The sequence below is a fragment of the Brachyistius frenatus genome, unplaced genomic scaffold (genome assembly GCF_029030835.1).
Source record: "Brachyistius frenatus isolate BFR_SWC_R1_liver_20210118 unplaced genomic scaffold, ASM2903083v1 Contig_117, whole genome shotgun sequence".
In the NCBI taxonomy this organism is placed as follows: Eukaryota; Metazoa; Chordata; class Actinopteri; family Embiotocidae; genus Brachyistius; species Brachyistius frenatus.
The window spans coordinates 709,622-731,977 of record NW_027210716.1 but is presented as its reverse complement, the minus strand read 5'-3'; the positions used below and the strand labels follow the sequence as shown (position 1 = coordinate 731,977).

The window sequence follows — 22,356 nt, the reverse complement described above, 5'->3', positions numbered from 1 at the left end:
GTGTAAGACAAAGAGGTATGTGAGAATTCAATCTAAGATATTCATAAAGAGAGTATAACTTGTTCACATACGAGAGATAATTCCACGGTTGAAGGCTGTTAAGTAATTCAGTGGAGTGGTCTGATTTTGTATGTGGAAACATGAAAGAGAGCGCAAATCCCCACCACCACAAAGGCTATGCAATATTCTATTTGCATTTTTATTTAGTGTGAAAAACATTTAAAGATCAAAACTGAATCAGGATCTTCACATATGTGCAAAAAGTCAAACTCACTTGTTGAGAAAAAAAAGTACAATAAATTCATCTGAATTGTAGACGTATAAAAAGTATAAAACGGAAGTACTGTGAAGTGAAGTAAGTACCTCTAACTTAAGTACATCACTTGAGTAAATCTACTTGGAAAAAGGTAGCTAAATGACCACAGGGTGGCACTGTCTGCACCAAAACCGAGTCCCTCTCCAACCGGGTGATAAAACATCACACCAACTTTTACAAAAACAGATAAAAGAATGAAAAAATAAAAAAGGTGGAAGATAAATAACACACACACACGCACGCACAAGCACAAACTGTCATCTTAACAAATAAATCTATATATTTTGCAATTATCTTTCCACTGCTGACCTAATTTTTGTCTTTTTTTTTCTCTCTCATGCAGCAATGGAGAACAGAACAACCTCACACAGGTACAATGGAACCGGACGTGTTGAAGGAGGACTTGAGAAAGATGTAAACACCACTGCTTCATACAAGATAGGACAACACAGCGCTGAATGCAGCAGGCAACCAGGAGCACAAGAAGAACCGGCAGGCAGTACGGCAAAATCAGCAGAAGACTGCAGTGTGACTTTACCACCAGACACCAAACATGAAGAAAAGCCAGCAGAACAACATGAGGAGGGAAATGATGGGCTGCAATCCAGTAGCATGGAGAGGGATGGATTTGAAAACAATGAGCCGGGGCTTTATATAACATAAACTAGTGACCAAGGGGGCAAACTCAAAGCTAAAGACCCAGAATAAACTGATGCTAGAGACCCGTACATCAGAAATGTAACTTTTAATAACAATGCAGGAAATAAAAACACATCTCCACTCAACCGGGTGGCAGCTATGGAGTTACAAGGGAGCAGGCATAAACACTAAAAGCTGGAGTAATCTGCACAATGAATCAATCAAATAAATCATAAATTAACAGAGAAAATAAACAATGCGTGACCAGACTGCCTCCAACTCGTGTGGAGTTGTGCGTTTAAAAACAAACAAACAATAGAAATCACAAAATATGCAAAACACCTCTAAACACAAAATCAAAACTTGTTGCATGTATGAAAGATAGAAACTCTCATTTAGCTTCCCTGCTAGTAATACAGACTGCCCCACCACAAAGAAATAAAACAAAAAAATGCCACAAACATCTGAGTTAAAGGCACATTTAAATGTAACAGGTAAAGGACAAAAAAAATAGTTCACTCCTTTAAGTGTATTTTTGATAGAAAATTGAAAGAAACAGAAAAAAGAGGAATACTTTGGAACAAACATTTACAAAGTACACTACCTTGTAATACTGGTACAGAGCTCCTTCCCCCCCAGTTGAAGACATGCAGCTGAATGGAGTCTCTATTAATTAAAGGACCATGTTAATATATCTATAGGACTTTAAAAAAAAGACTGTTTAAAGACTTGGACATACCTGATTTCCAGGCTGATATACCAAAGCATTTACTCCAAGTCTTAGACCTTCACCAAACATGGCAAACCTAACAAGTAATCTTTTTTTTTTTAACAATTATTTAGGAAGCTAAAAGACAAATGATTCACTACCAAAATCCAGTTTTTAAACATTTTGTAAAACAAAGGGCAGCCAATTAAATCCAGCTCCATACAAGGGCTGGCCTCAGCTGCTCTCTCAGGTGGAAGAAAGGCCCAGGTGAACTTCCTGTCTCTTTTTATAAACTCTGCCCCCTTGGCCTGGATCCTAGTAATACACTTCCTGTTACCTTCCGCAACGTTATGCATCAGAATTCAAGTGTGATTCATGCCAATCTGGCAATAAATGGGCAAAAGGAAACCCACCAGATGGTATCTGGGAAAATGATTGAGATCATCATTCGTATTCTTTAACTGCATTTTATAATGTAATAAATTTGATAGAAATGTTTTGTTTTTTTCCTGATTTTAAAATAAAATTACACTTATATTACCTCTACTGCACTCATGTTTGACCATTTTGTACTTGATAAGTGTATGTGATGATGGTTTAAGAGGTTTTTTTTTTAGTATTTGATTTATTCTATACATTTTCTATTAGAAATATTGGATTTTTGCTCATTAGTTTAGTTTTTTTGTGTTTTGTTTTATTTTGAAGAACTGGGCAACACTATGTCACCTCAGGTTTTATGTAGGCATTTGGGTATCGATCAGACGATCAGTTACTTACCAGAGAAAGTAAGTAAGTGAGAAATAGAGGCAGCACCAGCCATTATTTTGTTGTTCTATTTTTGGCTCGCTTGCCCTGTTTAAATAATCCATGAGAAAACCACAAATCACTGTGGATCATGGAAAATTGCTTCTATAGACGGGACATGTTTAAAAAATTTTGAACAAACATGACACTGCCCAAAGATGTCCAGATGACCTGCCTTCAGTGCACCACAGCCCCATAATTACAGGCTTGGTAACACAACAAACACTCACACATCTTGTTTTGTGGTTTCAAATGGCCAATTTTCAAATTAAACTGAATTTGGTCATCTAGATAATCCCTGCAAACAGCCAAGATGTGGGTCACATCCTGCTAATTAGGTTTTCTTGTGTGACTCCTCAAAATTACTTTGGGACTGGCTCATTTTGTCATTAACAGTCACAGGAACTCCATAGAGTAAATATACATCTTTCAATCTTAGCACCTCAGGTGTGTAGAGGTTGTAAAGGGGGGTTGGACTTTGCTGCTTGGCCACAAGAGTGAGATCATTGGGGCAGGTGAGAAACTACGGAGGACCACCAACATTAACTTTTCTATTTATTTTTTGTTCCTTCTTAAAACTCAGTTAAATCTGACAGAACAAAGTGAAATATGAGTCGACGAGGCCAAAGTCCATTTGGAAGTAAACAAACATGACGTGATCCACATCTAACACCAAAATATTAAACTTTAGTCTCTTGTTATTGGGTGAGACACGAGACGTTTCGTGCTATGACTCAGACTTCCCAACAATTACCAGAGATGATCATACACCCCCTCCCACAAACTGACACCAAGTTTTCTTCCATCCTTCACCCCTCTTCCCGTCGTTTTTCCACAGACTCCACCAAGAATCCCTCCACACATGGTTTCAGTCTATAGTTTTAAAAAATGCACACATGTGCAACAGTTTGCATAGGCTTTTTGTGTGGTTACTTTCAAACTAATACCTTTTTTTTGGACAGGAAGTGGCGTGACATTCTGTGACAATTACATTTTTGTGTTGGTAATAAATTTAAAGTGTCTTGGTTTTCCAATGAGACCCTCCTCAGATGTGTGTCATTTTACTTTCCTGAAGGCATAAAGAACGTAAGAGGGGCAAACAGACTTCTGAGTGTGTGTGTGTGTGTGTGTGTGTGTGTGTGTGTGTGTGTGTGTGTGTGTGTGTGTGTGTGTGTGTGTGTGTGTGTGTGTGTGTGTGTGTGTGTGTGTGTGTGTGTGTGTGTGTGTGTGTGTGTGTGTGTGTGTGTGTGTGTGTGTGTGTGTGTGTGTGTGTCTGTGTGTGTGTGTGTGTGTTTGACAAAGACCCTGGTACAGTATCTGGAAGTAATCATCTCATCCAGGCTGAGCTCCACAGCCCCCTCCCAGATGATGTAATTGGAGTTTTTTTGCATGATGGTTCAGGATGGTTTTCGGCGGGCTTCAGGGGAATTTTCCAAACGTAATCTTTCATTCATTCAAACTTTCTTGTTAATTTTATGCTAAAATGTTTCTATGTATGAGCTGTTTTCAAACATGGGACGACAGAAACAGTGATCCGATCAATAGGTATGCTCCATGTTAATGCCTTGAAGTTTTTACTCTTTGCCTGCACAGTTAGTTCGAGAGGGGGAGTGAGGTTGGCTCTGTTTCAAACACAGCAATGGGGCCTCCTCCCACCTCCAATACTGCTGAAACAACAATCTAAGAGTCACATTTTTTTTTTTTTTTACAACTTTGAGCAATGCGTACTTTTGCTTTTGCTTCTACGGAAAACACATTATGAGAAGAGTCCTCTGTGTGAAGACCTGGCAAAGTCCTACTTTTCTGCAAACAAACTGGGCAGACAGACAGAAACTGTTTGCAGTAGATCTGCTGTAATCAAATGCAGAGTGGACACTGTCACATGAAAAGTACAGACATGGGATATGATCTTATGGTTACATGATATTGATCAGTGTGAGGTCAGAGGTCAGGATCAGCAACAGTCATTACCTCATTCATTTCTTCTTGCTTTGTTACTCCTTCAACATCTGCACGTATCAGCAGTTCTCTACCTAACCAGAGAGGGGCAGTAACCGAGTGAGATGCAGTAAAGTAAACACACGCTCTCTCCCCCTCTTTCTCCTGAGGGGAGTCTCGGCTGAGTTGAGGGTGGGAGGGGAGTGGGTCCCCTGTCTGATCCTTTGTCATGGGAAGACTTTACTCCGCAGTCTGACACAGAAGGAAGGAGACACAAGCTCGCCAGAGAACTTCTTACTATGTAACTGGAACAGAAAACAAAGGTTTGTCGCTTTTCTTTTACTCGAGAGTCCATTATCACTGCATAAATTGGCATTTTTACTGCAAACTGTGATGCTTCTGCAAAGTCGCGCTGCTGTCAGACTTTACATTGTGCATTACACTGTGCATTGTTTACACTTGGTTATACGTGTTTATTACTGTATATGCACTTTTGTTGACAAGTGTGTTTAATGTGCACAAATATTTAAAGATGCCAGAAAAATGTACTGAATTAAATGATGTTGGCAACTTAAACATGTCAAGCTGTTGCACAAGAAATGTGCAAAAGGTCAAGTAAATGAATTTTGAGCTGTTATTGACTCAACACTGTTAGAAAATGATGCAAGTAGTGGATAAGTGGAAAAGTGGATAACAAAACCACAGGAGTTTTGAGCAAGGCTCCAAAGTATTGATTACATCCCTGTTTGTGTGTATAGTAAACTATGTGCATGAATGAATAGGAGCTGTTCATCACTAATGTTAAATCAGAATATTTGTGTCATTTTTCAAGAAAAAAATACGATGTTAAGCTTCTCTAATGTGAATATTTGCTTATTTTGTCTGTTTTATATTCCTGTAAACAAAATATTAAGTTGTGGATTGTTGCTCAGACGACATTAGACGTTTGAAGATGTCCCCATGTCTTGGAGCTGTTTTTTGTTTTTTTTTACTGACACTTTATAAATAAATCAGGAAAATGAAAGAAATTGTTATCAGCAGGTCTGATTGATTTTAAAGATTTTTTTTTTTTTGCTCACATCTTAGATTTCCCATCTGATTGTATTTCTGTGCGTGATATAAAAATTGTGCTTCAGAAAGGTGGACGTGTAAGGCAACAGCAGTTTAGGCTTTAGGCAATGTGAAAGTATTTAGCTTCATGGTGTTACCACTCACTAGATGAAAGCCATCTTATCAGGCGTCATTCCTCACACTGTTTACATCTTCTCATGTGTTTATGATGTGTCCCACCCTGCCGGCTTGTAGTGTAGGTGATGCAGTAAAAACTCCTGCTGTTGATGTGAGGCTGGGTTTTTTTTCCCTCTTCTTTTTTCTGGAGGTCTGGAGAATGAACTCATGCTGATTGATTGTGTGACTGACTGTGTAAAAGGATACCCTGCTTCCTGTAGGCCCTCTCTCCAGACAGCACGACCAGAAAATCTTGGATCAGCCATCTCTGTCTGTCTCTGTGGTGTGTGTGTGTGTGTGTGTGTGTGTGTGTGTGTGTGTGTGTGTGTGTGTGTGTGTGTGTGTGTGTGTGTGTGTGTGTGTGTGTGTGTGTGTGTGTGTGTGTGTGTGTGTGTGTGTGTGTGTGTGTACTGTCTGTGGATTCAGGAAACAGTAACGTCTGACTTTTAAAATCCCTCTCTAATATCACTGGAACCAATAATATCCTCACTCGGCGTGAGTCTATGAGTTATGTGCTGGAGTGTGGGGATTTAAAGGTAGATTTCTTACTTTTATTTGATGTGTTTGTGTCTTTTAGATTTTATGTTTTCTTTGTGGAAAGAGTTTTGGTTTTTTGTGCTGTGGGTTGTTCAAGATTTTTACTGGAAAAACAGTGGATTAAAGGCTGTTTTCATAGTCACCTGATCTACTGATTAATGGCCTGATTAAACATCCATCCATCCATCCATCCATTATCTATACCCGCTTTATCCTGAACAGGGTCCCGGGGGGGTTGGAGCCTATCCCAGCTCACTTTGGGCGGAGGCAGGGTTCATCCTGGACAGGTCGCCAGTCCATCACAGGGACAACACATAGAGACAGACAGAAACAAAGACCATTCACACTGTCATTGCCTGATTAAACATTCACTGCGTAAAGTGTCAAAAACGATCATGTTAGTCTAAATACACCAAAGCTCAATATAAATAAGAGGTTTATGATTTATAATTGGGAAAATGAAGAAATAATCATTTACAAAAAAAAGTGTCTTTGTTTTAAACTTTGAATACATTTTCATTTAATGGACTAATAGGTTCAGGATGAGTTCCTCAAAAAAGTCCACGTCCAGGTTTATCTAGCTTGAATTTATAACTCAGGCTGCCGCCTCAGAGAGTCTGGGGCTCTGTGGGAATACTTTCGAGGACTAGTCATGAATCTGAGGCTAAAACTTCGACTGAGTTGCAGAGTGCTGCTCAGACTGAATTTTTATTGGTGCCGCTGGGCCAGACATAAAAACTTTCCTCTGGATCTGTTTTAATACTTAAGGAAAGTTTGTTTGTCCCTTTAAATATGCACATCCGAAGTGATTGCTTGAATTGTTGTGTCGCCTTTTGAAGGATAAGTTGAGAGACCACAGGCTTTTTTAATTGTTTCGAGACTGAACTATGCTATTGTTTGAAGTTGCAGGAGTACTATAGTTCATGATGTTAAAAGTTTATTGTATTCCAGTAAATAAGATTCGAATGAATCACTTTTCCACAAGTAATACATATTTTTGAGAGCAGTAGTTACTACTTTAGCAGTCCTTTAATGTTTGAAAGTTTCATATTGATTCCCTTTTCCTCTTCTCAGGGAGCAAAGTGCAGAAGGCCGAGCTGAATCCTGCATCCTCAGACTGAATCAGATAAAAAGGTCAGTGTGATGAACAGCATGCTTCCTCAAAGGAGTGTTGTCGCCACACTGGGCTACAGTTCAGGTAAGACTGCCTTTCTTTTTATATATTACCTGAATCAATTCTTGACACAGATCATTTTTGATTGATTCAGCCTTGAATCTAACTATACAATTCAAATGTAATATTTGACTTGTTCTCCTTTTAATCAAATCTGTTTATCGCCTGTACTGAGAGAACAGACTCAGCTCAACAACAATAAACAAGATTAACATCATGCAAGTCAGGATTAATTAAGTGCTCCATGAAGAAAGTTTACTGAGTTATCTGGATAGCTTTCTTTGACCTGAACCCTGAAATGGCTTTGCAGCTCATCAATTCATGATCAATATTTTAAGGACTTCTGGGTTTTAGTCATCAGAGTCGAACAGATAACTCAGCAAACGTGCCTCTTGGATCAGACTTCTGGTCAATATTTTCAACAATGACAAACAACACTGAACACACACTGAGAATTGTGAAGAGTGCAGTCATGCTGCAGCTATTTGTATACAGAGCGGTCATTAAAAGCTTTTGTTATTTCTTCATGATCTTTAACAAGAGGTCACCAAACTGAAATGGGGCAGCAAACATCATTATTTGTTTCATTGTTTAGGTCCTTAAACGATAAGTAAAACCTACATTTGTGAAGGAGATGTGGACATTCTTTAATATCCAGTTAACTCTGTAATTATTTGTATAATCAATGTCCTGCCACCCATGTCTCAGGGCACCGTCCTCACACTGCTTGCTTAGATATTTGGGTATTCTCAGGATTTCTCTTTAAGTAGAGCTATGATGTATTCTGGCTTGTCTTGGTCCACCAGCATTCTTCCATTTTTAGAAGAAAGTTAACCACTGATTGAGCCACTGTTTGTGTTGGGCTCAGAACTGTGCGCGTTTACATTCTTCACTGGTTTCCCCTCCTCTTACACAGCACATGTGATAGCACTTCTTTTAGCTGAGTTGCTGTCCACTGTATTAAAGAAGTTACCTTCAACCCGGGTGTTTTATGGAGACCAAAAAAGAGACAGGATTTCATGCTCTGTCAACTCTCTCTTTTCTACAGACTGTGTGAAAATTGAACACAGCAGCAGTGGCCCGGTGGGTGGGACATTGCTGAGAGGCTCCCGCTCTAAGGCAGAGCTACAGGAGCTGATGGAGACCCTGCAGCGGAGGAAGAGTGCTCTGGAGGCCAGCCTAAGAGCAGCAGAGTGCAGCCGCAAGTACCTCAGCATGCCTTCACCTGCTGGAACCCAGACCACCAGGCCGCTGTCAATCCTCAGTAATACAGAGCACCCTCCATCCGCCTCAAGAAACTTCTCTTACATGACTAGCAGCAGCGTGCCCCCATCACCTCGTCAGGGGGAACGCCAGCTGAGTCCTAACGGCTTTTTCCGTCATTCCCACTCTCGGCATCAGTCACAAGACAGTCTGCTGCTCTCTAACGCAGCAGATGGAGGCTCTCTGCTATCCTCCTACGGGGAGCCCGTACCTCGTTCTCCCAGGGTCAAAAGTGGAGCAGCCAGTATGCCGTCCAGCCCTCGTATGGGCCGCAGGCTCTACTCTCAGGGTAAAGCTGGAGGAGACTCCCGGCAGAGGAAATACTCCACTGGTTCTCTCAACAGCCTGGGGATGCACAGCCGTTCTCTGCCACGGCTTCACAACGCAGCAGAACCCCCTACTTTGTCGCTGCCGTCACGCCACTCGGGGGGCTCCCACAGAGGAGTGGCCTCAGCAGGGCAGCGGCGCAGTCTGTCCTCTCTGGAGCAGCCACCAGATGTGACGGTGCCAGCCAGCATGCCCAGCACACCCAGGAGGGCCAGCCTTGCCTCCCTGAGCTCTCTGGGTGTAGAGATTGACGGGATGGGCTTAGATCTGGGTTTCGCAGAGAGGAGGTTGTCCTTTGGGAAGAGCGGGTTGGGTCCAGGACAGCGGGTCGGAAGCATCAGCTCTCTGAACGGCAAAGAGGAGCTTAAAGACTATCACCAGCACCAGAGAGATGAGCGACTCAGGGAGCAGAAAGTGCAGAGACTGGTGAGTTTGTTATTGACCCCTTTGTCCACTTTTATATCACTTTAAGAATGTATTAACAGCTTCTTTGATCATTTGAAAGTTACCAGTAAAACAACTCAAATATTGTTATGTGATCATTACGGATCCCATGTCTGCAGGAATGCCAGCGTCTGGAGACCATTTTGAACCTGTGCACTGAGTTTGGACAGGTAGCGAGAGAGCCAGCAGGCTCAGCGGTTTCTGACCTGCAGAAGATCAATAAGGAGTTGGAGAAGCTGCAGGTGTCGGACGATGAGTCAGTGTTCTCCGACTCTCCCAGCAGCACCGCTCCAGAGAGCTGCTTTGGGGCTAAAGCCAGAGACTTACAGCTCTCTGAGGATCAGCAGGCCAGCCAACGTCAGCAGAGCAGCTACAGAGAGGCCAGGTCTCACTCACCTGCTATCAGCCTGAACAGCAGTGCCCCCTCGCCCTCTACCCACCACAGAGCCAAGGTAAAGTTTCATCAAACTCTTGCTCTTTGACAAACACAAGGTCAGAAGGGGGAAATGAAATTATAAGGGCTGCATTAAAACATTAAATGTGTAATATGTAACTTTTCACCACTAAAATGTCTAAAAACAACAAGACCTGTTACATATTTTGTTGTGTAATCCCAAATGTATTTCACAAAGTTCAAACCCAAAGAAATCCTTAATTATTATCACGGTAACGGTCTCTTTCATGAGGTCACCAGTCAATGGTGTCATATCCACTTTTTCCCCTCTACCTGCTGAACAGGCAGGCAGAACAAGTTTGCCTGACAAAGTGGTTTTCCTTGTTTCTTAGACAGAGGCTTACTTGGCTCAATAATTGTCAATCTGAGACACAACACTCTTAGAAAGTGGCTTATAGAAGTACTGAACACACAACCAGGTGACTGATTCTAGCACAATGAACAATGGAACAAACCAAGGATCAGAAAAGTAAATCATCTCTAAACTACGTCGCCAACCCTAGTGACGACGGCATTAGCACCAAGCAAAAGGGCAAGGAGCTCCTCGCTAAAACGTGCAGCCAAGAGATAAGGGAAACCCAGGAGTCGCTCCAGCTCAAGGCCATTACTGATCCTGTTCAGCCATCCCCAATAACCACAGATGGACTGAAACTGGAAGTGGAGAATCTCCCGCTGAGCCTGAAACAGGAGCAACTGATGAGAAAGAGACTGGAAGAGGACAACTTCAAGAGGGAGCTTCAGATGGAAAGGCTGAGGATTGGCCACCTTAAAAAGGAATCAGACAACTTAAAAAGGAGGCTGGAAGAACAGATGAGGTCCAATTTTACCTTATTGGGTCTCGGGTGGGCAAATTGCCTCTGAAATCTTTTACTTTTCAGTCGTGCTCTACAAATAGTATCCTAGCTAAAATTAGCACTGTAACAACCACGCAATGCAATGTAAGTTTTTTTTTGGAGAGAATATTTGAAATCCTTCACTGCTGCTCAATACAGAGGAAAATACTGAGTCCCTATTATATATGGACTGGTGAGTGAGTGATTTAAACAGCTTGTTTGACACTGAGCTACCATGCACAATACCAGGACTATGAGGGCGGTTATCTGTTTCTGTTACTTCCTGCTACAGAGTGAGTGTTAAAGTCAGTGAGGGACGTGACTATAGTGATTAATGAGACACACCCCTCCTGTGGAATGCAGTTCATCTGACTGTTTATTGTTTTTTGTTTACATATTGTTATATCAGCGTAATCTTTTTCCATTTTAATATGATTTGCATTTCCTCTTCCACATTTCCTCAGAACTTCAATTAAAATCTAACATTTTCATAAATTCAAAATGTCAGTATGTTAGTTACGTGGAAGAAAAGACAAAATGTTGTCCAAGGTGTTCAGAACTTGTACAATGAATTTATTTGTGCAAACATTTCCTCTCACCCTAAAGTTTAAGGAACATGCAGCAGGGATTAAGGGGACCATGTGATCTGAAAAAACAACTAATTATCAGACACAACGTAATTATTTTTTTCTTATGTTTGGTTCAGACTGTAAGATTAAGCACTCACATAAAAAGCTTTGCATATAGTGTTTGCCTGCCCATTATAATTCTACACATAAACCTTTACTGACATGGAGGTAGATTTGTTACAACTATCATGCCTTTTGTCAGAAGTACTGTAAATGTGTGATGTTTGTACGTTTCCTGTTTATGTGAGTTATTCACACACATAAACAGGGAACTCAGTTGCATAAGACCCTCTCAAGGCTTTCATGTTTCTTTGATTTTCCCCTTATCTCTGATCACCTTTTTTTGGATGTGACAAATTAATGAACATGTTTGATTTCCAAATACAAAATATTGCAAATGCTGTGATTTTAACTTCTAGGCAGTCGCCTCCTTCAGGCCAGCGTTTCCCCAGTAACAACTCAACGATGTGTCTGGTTTTAATGAAGAAGTCCTAGTTTTGTTTCAGCACTCAGCCATTCAAACTCTTTTAGGAGGGGGTGGGGGGGACAGGAAATGACTTTATCCCAAGGAGAGTTAGTGTGCACGTGTGTGTGTGCGTGCAGGACTGTGTGGGGCTGTGTTGTGAGTGGAAGAATGCTAGTGTATATGCGTGGCAAAGACATGCATTTTTCCAGATGTTTTGAACTTTCTTCTGAGGCTAAATGGATGGAAGGCCTTACAAAAAATGAAGATGTCTTTAACCCCGTTAATCAAGCGACCTTTATGTGTGACATCCAACTTTTATACAAAACTAGCTAGCTATTTTTTTTAATTGGATTTCCAAACTGAGACAATCATTTTTGCAACATTTCGATTGTGACAGAGGTTTACAGAGCCAAATACCCTCACCGCCGTCTCCTGCATTCCTTTAGAGCAGTGTGTGCACAAAGAGCGAGTGCTCACAGCCCATCTGGGAAACTATAAATCCAAGAGCTGCTGGGCCTCTGACCAGAAAAAAAAAAAAAAAATCCACTTTGCTCTTTTAAGGAAGAATACCTGATATTATAGGATATCTTAAATACACCCACACTCAGTATGAATGAATGTTTGTAGGACGTTTGTAGACGGTGTATTATGTGGGATTGCTTTGGTGTGACTGGCAGTAGAGTGCACAGATAGAGGTTTCCATTACACCGAATGGAAAAGAATCCTGTCCCTGTTGTCAGTGATCCAACTTTGGATGAGTTAAAACAGCAGCTGCTGCCATCAAATTCAATAAAATCAGATTCTGTGGGCTGGCAAATTATTTTAACAGCATTTTTTTTTATACATGGAAAAATCAGGTTCTTATGTTCTATAAACTCTAACTTTTGATTCTGCATATGAATACAAGAAGATGCTCCTGGCATCCAATCCCCGGGGAATGGGGATTTTTGACTATTTAATTGTATGTATTCACAAACTGAAGTGTCCTGCAGAGCCGAGCATTTATATGCATTTCTGATGTCATTACAGGCCTTTGAGAGTGTGCAGCTGAAGCAGGAGGTAACGCATATAGAGGAAGAAAGAATTCAGGTTCTGAATAACATAGAAGAGCTGGAGCAAAAGATCAAAGACCTGGACAACCAGATGGAGGAGTCCCTTCGAGAGGTACACAGCTCAGTGCAGCATGTAAACACAACTGACACCCGAACAGCTTGATAGTGTTTGTTCTTTTCTAGTGAGATAAACTGATGACTTCCTGATTACGTGCAAAGAGCATTTTGCCACCACTGAAGCTCATTGCAGTAAAAGCTGATCAAGTGAGCTGCCAAATGTGCGACGTTGTTGCCAGTAACCATTAGAAACGCAGTAATAGTCCAGAGGAAGGTTTTCCACCTTGTGTTGCCCTCTCTTGCAGATGGAGGTGGAGTGTGCTCTCCTGGATGGAGAACAGGAGTCTGAAATGGCCCAGCTGCAGAGGGAGAAGGAGCTTCTGGATGGACTCAAGGGAAAAATTCATCGTAATGAGAAGACGAGCCACACAGAGAAGTCACAGGTAAAAATTATAAGCCACGATTCACTTTCTTGGGATAGCTTTTTTTTAGCAGGCATAGCCAACAACCTGAGATGAGTTTGCACCTTTTGTAGTTTGTCCTTCATTAGGAAAACCAAATAAACCACTTGTTTTTCCAGGAGAAAATTCTTACAAGAACAAAACAAAGGGCATCATCACAAATGGGAATTGCAAAAAAGCTTTGCAAAAGGCCTTTCAAAAGATGCTCACCAACTGTCTGAATGTGCAACAAAAACAGTTAAAACACACAGGCCTCTCCAAACGAAGTAATGAAAAAAAGTATCTTTTTGTATACTTTTCTTACAAGCTATCAAGCAGAGCAGCTAAACCAGCTCCGGTGGACAATACATGGCAGTTTGCTCTGCTGGCAGCACATGTTGGCAGTGAGTGCCAGGACCCACAGAAAAACACCTCAATTCTCATTTTTCTCCTTGTTATTCCTTTTCTCCCCACTTTGTTTCTTTTATTATCCTCCTTGACCTTGTTCTCTCTAATTCTGGATCTGTTCCTTCACTTCCTGTCTCACATTCACAGCTTCTATTACAGCCCTGCTGAGCCACATTTGAAAGAGGGGCCCCAATAATTACCATGTGTAAAAAAAATAATTGCTAGCAAATGTGACTGATTTAATGGACAACTAAAATCACCTGAAACCTGCCATCACTTGGAAGGACACTTATTACATTGTCCAAAATGCCACTGTGAAGTAGATGGTCAATTTAATGTTGAAATCTCAACACATTTTACATTCATGGATTTCCAGAGGCATGCACAATCTACACAAAAGTCTTTTTTTTTGGTGCCTAAAACACTACAGATTCTTGAACAGTATATTCTTATTTATTCATGTACTTTTACTTTATACTGTAATTTGGGTTTTTGCGTTTCTCTGTTGTTTCTCAGGACGCTGCAGAGGAGTCAAAAAGTTTGGAGGATTTGGAGTTTCAAAAGCTGGAGAGAGAAATAAAGCAGGACGAGGAAAACCAGAATCAGAGCCGAGAGCTGCTGCGAGAGATCGCCGAGTGTCAGCGTCTCACTGTCACACGCAAGGTACAGCGAGCGGGGTTTCATGGGTGTGCATGTAGTGCAAGTATAACACTGCTGCTGGGGCTGGCATCACATCACTCTAACATGTAATTTTCTGCCCGAAGTATCTACAATGGAAACACCATAGGGTGTTTTTGAAACATGAATCCCAACAAGGTGTCAAGAAAGTAACCAAAATCTAAAGTGTGTGCCTTTTTATAGTTTAGCCTAAATATTAATGTGGACTCCTTGGAGACAAAAGAAAAAAAATCTTCTTGAAATTAAATTTGTTTATACTGTAAGAAGTTTGTGAATAAACGTTTTGATATCAGCGACTGAGAGTGTATGAAATACATGAATATATTTCAGAAGTTTAAAAGAATAATGAAGGGTTGAACAGGTCAAGTCAAAGCTGATAACATCCATTATCACACCAAGTTGTCCAAAGGCACAGAACATTATAACCAAGACTCTAAGCCCTTTAGAGTTGTTGTGGTCATCATTTTCAATTTTCTTTTTTTTTTTCAGTCACTACATTCTGGTTTGTTGTCATTAATCTTACTGCAGGTTGCATGAAAATAAAGCTGCAAAATTGTGAGATTTGCAGCACAAAGCATGAACTAATTACAAGAAACCAGCAATGGTAAGCATGCAACACTGAAGACTAACAGATTAAATTATTTTTCAGGTGAGTGGAACACCACAGAGAGCGTGACGATGTTAGATTGATTTGTAAAGAGGGAAGATAGTTGGAGGGAAAAGAAATCTCACATTTGAGTCTCAAAAATGAGAGTTTGCTTCAAAATGCAACACATCTCTGAAGTCTCTGCTAATTTCTCAGCATCATTTGACCTCATACTTATTAAAAAATAACATATTATGTACTTGTGCTGATGCGGTGCTCTTTATTTCTCCTAGGAAAGACTCATGACACTGAAGAAACAGTCCTCACAGATTAATTTACAGGCTCAGCAGGAAAGAGAGAATTTCCAGAGGGAGAAAAACAATTTGCTCATCATGCTTCAGAAGGTAAAAAGAAATCTCTGCATGGTGATATTGTAAATATTTAATTTTATTTACTTAAGCAGTGCCTGGTGTCTGCAGGAAAGAGAGAAACTGGTGTCTCTGGAAGGAAAGTATGCAGAGCTGTCTGAGGGGCAGACCTTCACTAACAACCCTGTCGCCATTAAAGAGGTAGGAGTCAGTTAACAGTGCAATAATACTGTTATGAATAATGTTTCCGCCAGCAGAGTGCCTCTCCGTCTTTAAACAAAGCACATGGCTGAAGTTTCAATCTTCAATGATTTCTGTTATTTTTACTGCAGCACTTGAACTCTCTGAAGGAAAGGAGGAGAAGCAGCAAAGATAACTCTTCCCATCCAAGTGACAGCCTACCTCATAAGAGGAGCCAGCAGCTCCTCACCTCCTATGGCAGATCCCTGGGACGCACACTTCCTCCCAAGGTCATTACTTTTTTATCAAAATGTGTCTGAGCAGACATTAAAGGTTGGGTACAGTATGGATCATACTGGGTGTTTAAATATGATAAGAGGAGTTACCATTCTTCTAAAGACTTACATTGATCATCAAAGAAGTATTAATATTTATTTATTTAAAGAAATCTGTAATCCTACAGTAAAGGCAAAGCTTCAGAGAATCAGTTTCAAAATGCTGCTCCTCATTCTGTCTTTGGCCGTCAGAAGAGGGGATTTCATTGACCTCATTATTTTCATCCAGAAAGATTTGAGCTGCCCCTTGAGAATGATCCACCCAATCAGGAATTTTTGTTTCAGTCTGGCTCGCAACACAAATCCAGCTCATGAAGTGTGCATGTGAATGAGAGCAGTTAGCAGTTGAGTGAAGGTTGTAAAGCCTGAAACTGAACAGCATGTGTGCTGCTCTTTCTTTCTCAGGCTCACCTGCCTTTGTCCCAAAGCTCCAGCTGTGGCAGTGTTATCCCACAAGGCTTTAGCTTCTCCCCTCGAGAGGTGAACACCCGCCGCCTGCCCAAGAGTGAGTCAGAGCACCAGACTGTCACATCTTGTCTGCATCAAATCTAGTAGTGGGGGTAGTAGTGGTCGTAGTGTGGCGAGCTCTGAGCTTCAGGCTGTATGACTGTATGAGGGCAGGAAATGCTGTGGTGATGCTATTATCTGTGGAACTGCACAGAGGAAGCTGCATTTAGGCCAAATCTGATATCAAGGACTAAAAGTTTGTCTGAACAGAAGTACTGAACATTGTTCAAGGCAAAAATTGGTTAATTCCGAGGCAAGGTAGTTGTTTGCACAGCATGTTTAACACAAGTAACACATGCAAAGTACTGGGGATCGTACTTTCAAGCAAAAATACGATCCGAAAATCACTTGAAACTATTCGACTATTAATCGACTATTCAATTGGGCTGGCAGACAGCTTTTGGGTGCATTACTGCCACCTTCTGACGGGAGTAACGCATCACATCCAGGTGCCGATACAAACGGGGGAATAACGAAGAACAACAGTCGCATGTACTAATTGATTTTTATATATTTCTCATGACTATTAGAATATTTGAAAATCATGTCCTATCCCTTCAAAATACTATATCTTTATTGGATATGATCCTTTAGTTTGTTTCATTTGATAGCCCCAATGAGATCTGGATTTTTTTGTTTTTGGGAAACTTTTTGGAAGGTTAAAACACACTAGTATTTGCATGAAACTTTTTAATAATACAGTTTTTACTCTACAAACTGCACAGCTTTAGACAGCAAATGAAATTCTTTCTTTTTTTTAACTCATATCTGATGCCTTTATATCTCTCTAGCTCTATGAATCACTTGGTCCATTTGCTGCCAGCATGATTTGGTTAATGAATCACACCTCTGTTGCTGTGATTTGTTTTTTAACATTAGCTCATGCATGCTGAGTGTATTTCCTGTTTTTGATTGTAATGTTCTCCTCTGTCAGCAGGCAACAGTCATGCTCATATGAATGAAGACAGACAGAGACGAAGTGATTTTTGCAACAGGATGATCTCTGAGCCCGACATGTTCCTGGACTCCTTCTCTTACCCGGACAACAGCCAGGCCTCGGACACCGTCAGTGTGGATAGCTCGGACAGCCTGGAGACCAGCTTCTCCGCCTGCTCCCCAGACAACATCTCCAGGTTAAAGAGGAGCTGCGAGACATACCGATGAAAGGCTCTGTCGAAGAGATCCCACTTTTAGAAAAGACGTTTAAGGGCTTGAGGCCACAGAAAATGTCCTGGAGAGATGCTCTAAAGCGCAAGCAAGAGGAGGAAAAGTTTTTGGAAGAGGGTTTAATGCTCTCTGTCAGATGAGAAATAAACATCCACATGATATCTAGCTGTTCCTTCTCACTGACAGTTCTTACAACCTATGTCATTATGTTTATGGCATTTGGAGATTTACAAGTTTATGATCAGTAAGGTACCTCCACATGGTGTTATAAGAGTCACCTTATGTCCTGCAATTTTAAGAAAAACATGAACCCTAGAACCTAAATGTTAAAGTTATGTTAGGCAATGTTTGCATTGGCTCATTTTTATTTTTGTTTTATTATCAGTCATTTTTATCACCTTGATTTGTTTGTGGCTTCAGCTTACGATATATGTTCCACTAATGAGTGTCTTCCTCTCCTATTAGAGAGATGTAGCTCTACTTTTGCTTAACAGCTTGTGTTTTCTATTTTTCATCAGTGCCAGTACGTCCAATATTGCGAAGATTGAGGAGATGGAGCGTTTACTTCAAGAGGCCCAGGTCGAGAAGCAGAGACTCCTCGAGCACCGGGTAACGAGCTAACCAAAACGTACCGTGCATAATGTGTGTGTGTGTGTGTTTGACGAGGATTTACTCACTTGTGGCATGTGCAGGAGCGGGAGATGGAGATGCGCAGGCAGGCTCTGGAGGAGGAGCGAAGAAGAAGGGAGGAACTGGAGAAACGACTGCAGGAGGAGACCAGCAGGAGACAGAAACTCGTAGAGAGGGAGGTGAAGCTCAGGGAGAAACAGAGATCACAGGTATTCAGAAAAACCTAGATGATGTTGAACTCTGGGATTTTTTTTTTCCACCTTTATCTTCATGTAAATACTTTTTAAACAAAGCCGAGTGAAATGTTTAAGTTTTTTTTTTTTATATCTCATTCCAATGCTTTTTCCACAGTCCCGCCTGTTGACCCGCTACCTCCCTGTAAGGAAAGACGACTTTGATCTTCACGGCCACATCGAAGCAGCTGGACACAACCCAGATGCCTGCTTCCATCTGGCCATCACTGATAAAACCTGTCGAGGATTCCTGGTCAAGATGGGAGGCAAGATCAAGACGTGGAAGAAGCGCTGGTTTGTCTTCGACCAGAATCGCAGGACGCTCACATATTATGCAGGTGAGAACCTCTTAAGTCTCTGTCGATGTGCAGCTTAAAGAGACGAAGTTACTGCAACAGTGATGTAACTTTGAAGCGATGCCAGGATACTTTGGATGCTGAGAACCAGCTTTGATCACAGCGCTGTTTATATTCTTTGTCACAGACAAACATGAGACCAAGATGAAAGGGGTCATTTACTTCCAAGCCATAGAGGAGGTGTACTATGACCATTTAAAGAACGCACACAAAGTAAGTCAGTTTATGTGCGTGTGCTTGTTTCTCTGTCATTTTTAACACATGCCCCCATTTTTGTTAAATATTGATATCTGTTTGTCCTCTTGCTTTTTTCCCTCCGTTTGTCTTCCTCCCTCCCACACATGCATCTCCTCACCCCTCCCCCCTCTTAAATGTTCTCTATTATTTCACCTTTTTTCCTCAAAACGAAATTCACTTCCACACACAAGAGCCCCAACACCTCGCTGACCTTCAGTGTGAAGACCCACGATCGGGTCTACTACATGGTGGCTCCCTCTCCTGAGGCCATGCGTATCTGGATGGATGTTATTGTAACGGGTGCTGAAGGACACATGCATTTCATGGTGTAACAGATCAGAGTCCTCGATGCCAACATTATTTTGTTCACGTTGATTCACGCGAGGAGACTTAAAGCATTCTGCTCTTACTGATGTTGTGTAGAGCTCAGATGAATGTTTATCAGGTCAACAAAAAAATTGCTTCTGTTTACACTCGTGGCCTATATGGTGTCATAATTAAGCTGTTTCGTTTTTTTCCTTTCAATTGTTTATGTACCGTGAGTGGCTGAACCATCACTAAATCTTACAACTGTTTAGCTGTTACATTTACCAACATTCTCCTTGTACAAAACCTCTGCTTGTCACAAACTCTTCCTGCTTTGTTTAGCTCTTATTCAGTCAAAACTTTATCAGGGAAGCTTCTGAATCATCAGAAACTCTTCTAAACTGCGGTACACACTGATGCGGCTTTTCTAAAACAGACATATATCTCTTTCTATAAAACTGTCCCTCCAGGATTTTGCTGATTTTTAAAATTTTGTATTAATCTCATCACAGAAATATTTTTGTACTTTTTTAAAAACATTTTGAACTGAGAAAGTCACACAAAAAATTCAGCTTTACAAAACAGACAGTCTGTGACTAATAAAGAATATAAAGATTGAATCTTCCATAAAAAATAAAGACTTTAAATGCTTTAAAAAATAATCTAAATTCAACACATAAGCGCCCTGTATATGGACAAAAACAGAGCGCAGTCTTTTCCGACTGGAAGTGTGTATGAAACTAATTTAAAATATTTCTCACTCATCTGGTCGGCCAGCACGTGGTTTGTTTTTACGGTGAGAGGAGATGTTGCAGAGCGATGCTGACTGTAAATCATTTTTGTTGAAAATGAAAGTTTGGTTTGGAAAAGCTTACTTTGTGTCGTAATACAGTCAGCAGAGCTTTTATTGAGGATCTTTTTGGAGAAAAAAAATTGAGAGCTTGCTTTTGATTGCATGAATTTGCTTTAGTTATTACAATCTCAAGATTGTGATTTCTTGGAGGGACTGATGAATTGCAGCCTTTTGTGTATATTTGGCATGTACACACCAGAGTCCACCTCTATTTCTTAGTCTTCTTATTCCCTCCTTTTTACCTCTGGTTGGACTCTACTTTCCTTCTACATCTCAGTCATACTGAAATGTATTTATTTTGCATGGGGGGATGCATCAGTACATCACATCTTATTTTGTTTCCCAGTTAAGTTATCTGTATCTCTGGTTGCAAAAATGGGCATTTTTATTTTAACAAAAAATTATTATTTCTAAACTGTCACTAATATTCAAATGAGTTAACTGGTTTTTTTTTTTCGGTTTTTTTTTCTGTTGCCGGACTTCCAGCATTAGTTGCTGTTGTCTGTTTATGTAAACCAGAGCCGAATGTCCGCCTTCAAACCACATTAATATCTATTTGTATCATTTTTATTCCAATGAAATTCATTTTTCTTCATTTAATCCATAACGGAAAGATGATTATAGTCACTTTTTAAACATCATTATTATTAAGTATTTGCAATTGTTGGCAAATATTCTCCTCTTAGAGGCAGAGAATTCCCAAATCCCAATGATACTGTGTTTCATGCCTACCACTGCGCCACAGGCCTGACATGATGGATCCACGCTGTGCAGAAGTGATGCTGCATGAACTGCATCAACCGCATGTTCCTCACACTAAGGCATGTCATTATGTTTTTTCACCAACAGAGGTCCTCAGTGCGGTGCTATTGCACTGGATGACGTAATGCTTTGGCTGGTCGGCTCATGTAAATGAGCAGTTACTGAAAGAATAGAGCCTCAATTATCCGCATTTTTAATGCTTAAATTTCAAACATGTGCAATTATAAGCACATGGATATCAATTATGAGATCTCCTTTTTGATAGCGAAAAGAAATGATCAAGTTTATAATCCTGAAAACGAAATAATTTGTATACTTTTGATTTAAATGTGTTTAATTGCATATGTTTGATCTGTATATTATTTGACTGTTTAAAACAGTCTGACAGTATTTGATGATGAAAGATCACTTTAAGACCGAGTGACCAGCTGTTGGTTCCCTGACTGCAGGGCTGCCTGTTTGTCTTTTTGCTGGTTGAGTGTTGGTTAACTCCTGCAGAGTGTAGATCAGGGTGCAGAGCTGACAGTGTTACAGATGAGTTGCTGCCATTGGTGGATGCTTCTCAGTCTCAGTGAGGAGAGGTGTTTGTCAGGTAAACATCTCAACCCCATACTGATGTGCACTGTATGACATATAAGCCTTGAAACAAAACAAATTACTGCATTTATATATATTTTGAATATGTTTAATATTTTATATTTTGTATATAAACATATTGTGATTCTAGCTGACACTATGCTACGGGGTTTTATACTCAAATGTGTCATGAATAAATCGATCTGATTATGAATCATATATTAAAATGCTATTCTTATTTTGTCTCTTGAACACGAGCATTATATTTTCCTTGATGTAAAAATCTGATCAGTTTATTTTGTGGGGATAAGTAGACGTTTTCTTGGTGGAATTTTTGCTATGTATGTTGTAGCACTGAAGGGATGCTATGTAAGTCCCAATATGGCAAGTTATTTTGTTTTCCCATGGTCGTTGTGTACTATACGGTTAGTCTTTACACTTTTACATAATGTACCGCTGCAGGAGTTAATGGTGTTACTGTGTAGTGCTACACAGATGTATGAGCAGATATTTTCATCAACTATCCTTTAACCAGTTGAACTTTCAGTTAAGCCATTATAGCCTTAATTAGTGAATACCCCCTTCACTGTGGCATTGTATACTAATCATCAGCTCAAAGTATTTCTTCGTTTCATAAACAAATTGATAATATTCTGTAAAATATGGCTCAACATCACAGTAAAACATTATTATGATCTTCTAAATATCTCAATAATGCCATTTAAATGTGTCGTACTTAATAAGTGGTCTCAATGTATGTGTGCTCATTAAGGCACTCATGCTTTTAAACTCCGCCTCCTGACTATCACAGTCTTTCATTGGTTGACCTAGTGGGGTTGTCATGGAAACACAGAATGAAGCATGC

The 22,356-nt window shown here is 40.4% G+C and overlaps 1 protein-coding gene across 2 annotated transcripts; it reads left to right on the top strand.

The window, feature by feature from the left end:
* The first annotated feature begins 4,658 nt into the window (after window positions 1-4,658).
* phldb2a (pleckstrin homology-like domain, family B, member 2a) lies at window positions 4,659-21,704 on the top strand. 2 transcript variants are annotated; one of them, XM_069713311.1, is made up of 17 exons: window positions 4,659-4,729; window positions 7,245-7,368; window positions 8,393-9,360; window positions 9,498-9,830; window positions 12,790-12,924; window positions 13,175-13,312; window positions 14,234-14,380; window positions 15,275-15,385; window positions 15,461-15,550; window positions 15,682-15,819; window positions 16,270-16,369; window positions 17,309-17,504; window positions 18,057-18,147; window positions 18,231-18,377; window positions 18,520-18,739; window positions 18,885-18,970; window positions 19,186-21,704. In XM_069713311.1, exons 2-17 carry the CDS (start codon window positions 7,314-7,316, stop codon window positions 19,324-19,326), a joined length of 3,096 nt encoding a protein of 1,031 aa, XP_069569412.1. In that variant the 5' UTR covers window positions 4,659-4,729; window positions 7,245-7,313; the 3' UTR covers window positions 19,327-21,704. The 2 variants fall into 2 exon arrangements, with proteins under 2 accessions (XP_069569412.1, XP_069569411.1); XM_069713310.1 differs by having other exon boundaries at window positions 17,306-17,504.
* Window positions 21,705-22,356: the final 652 nt, after the last annotated feature.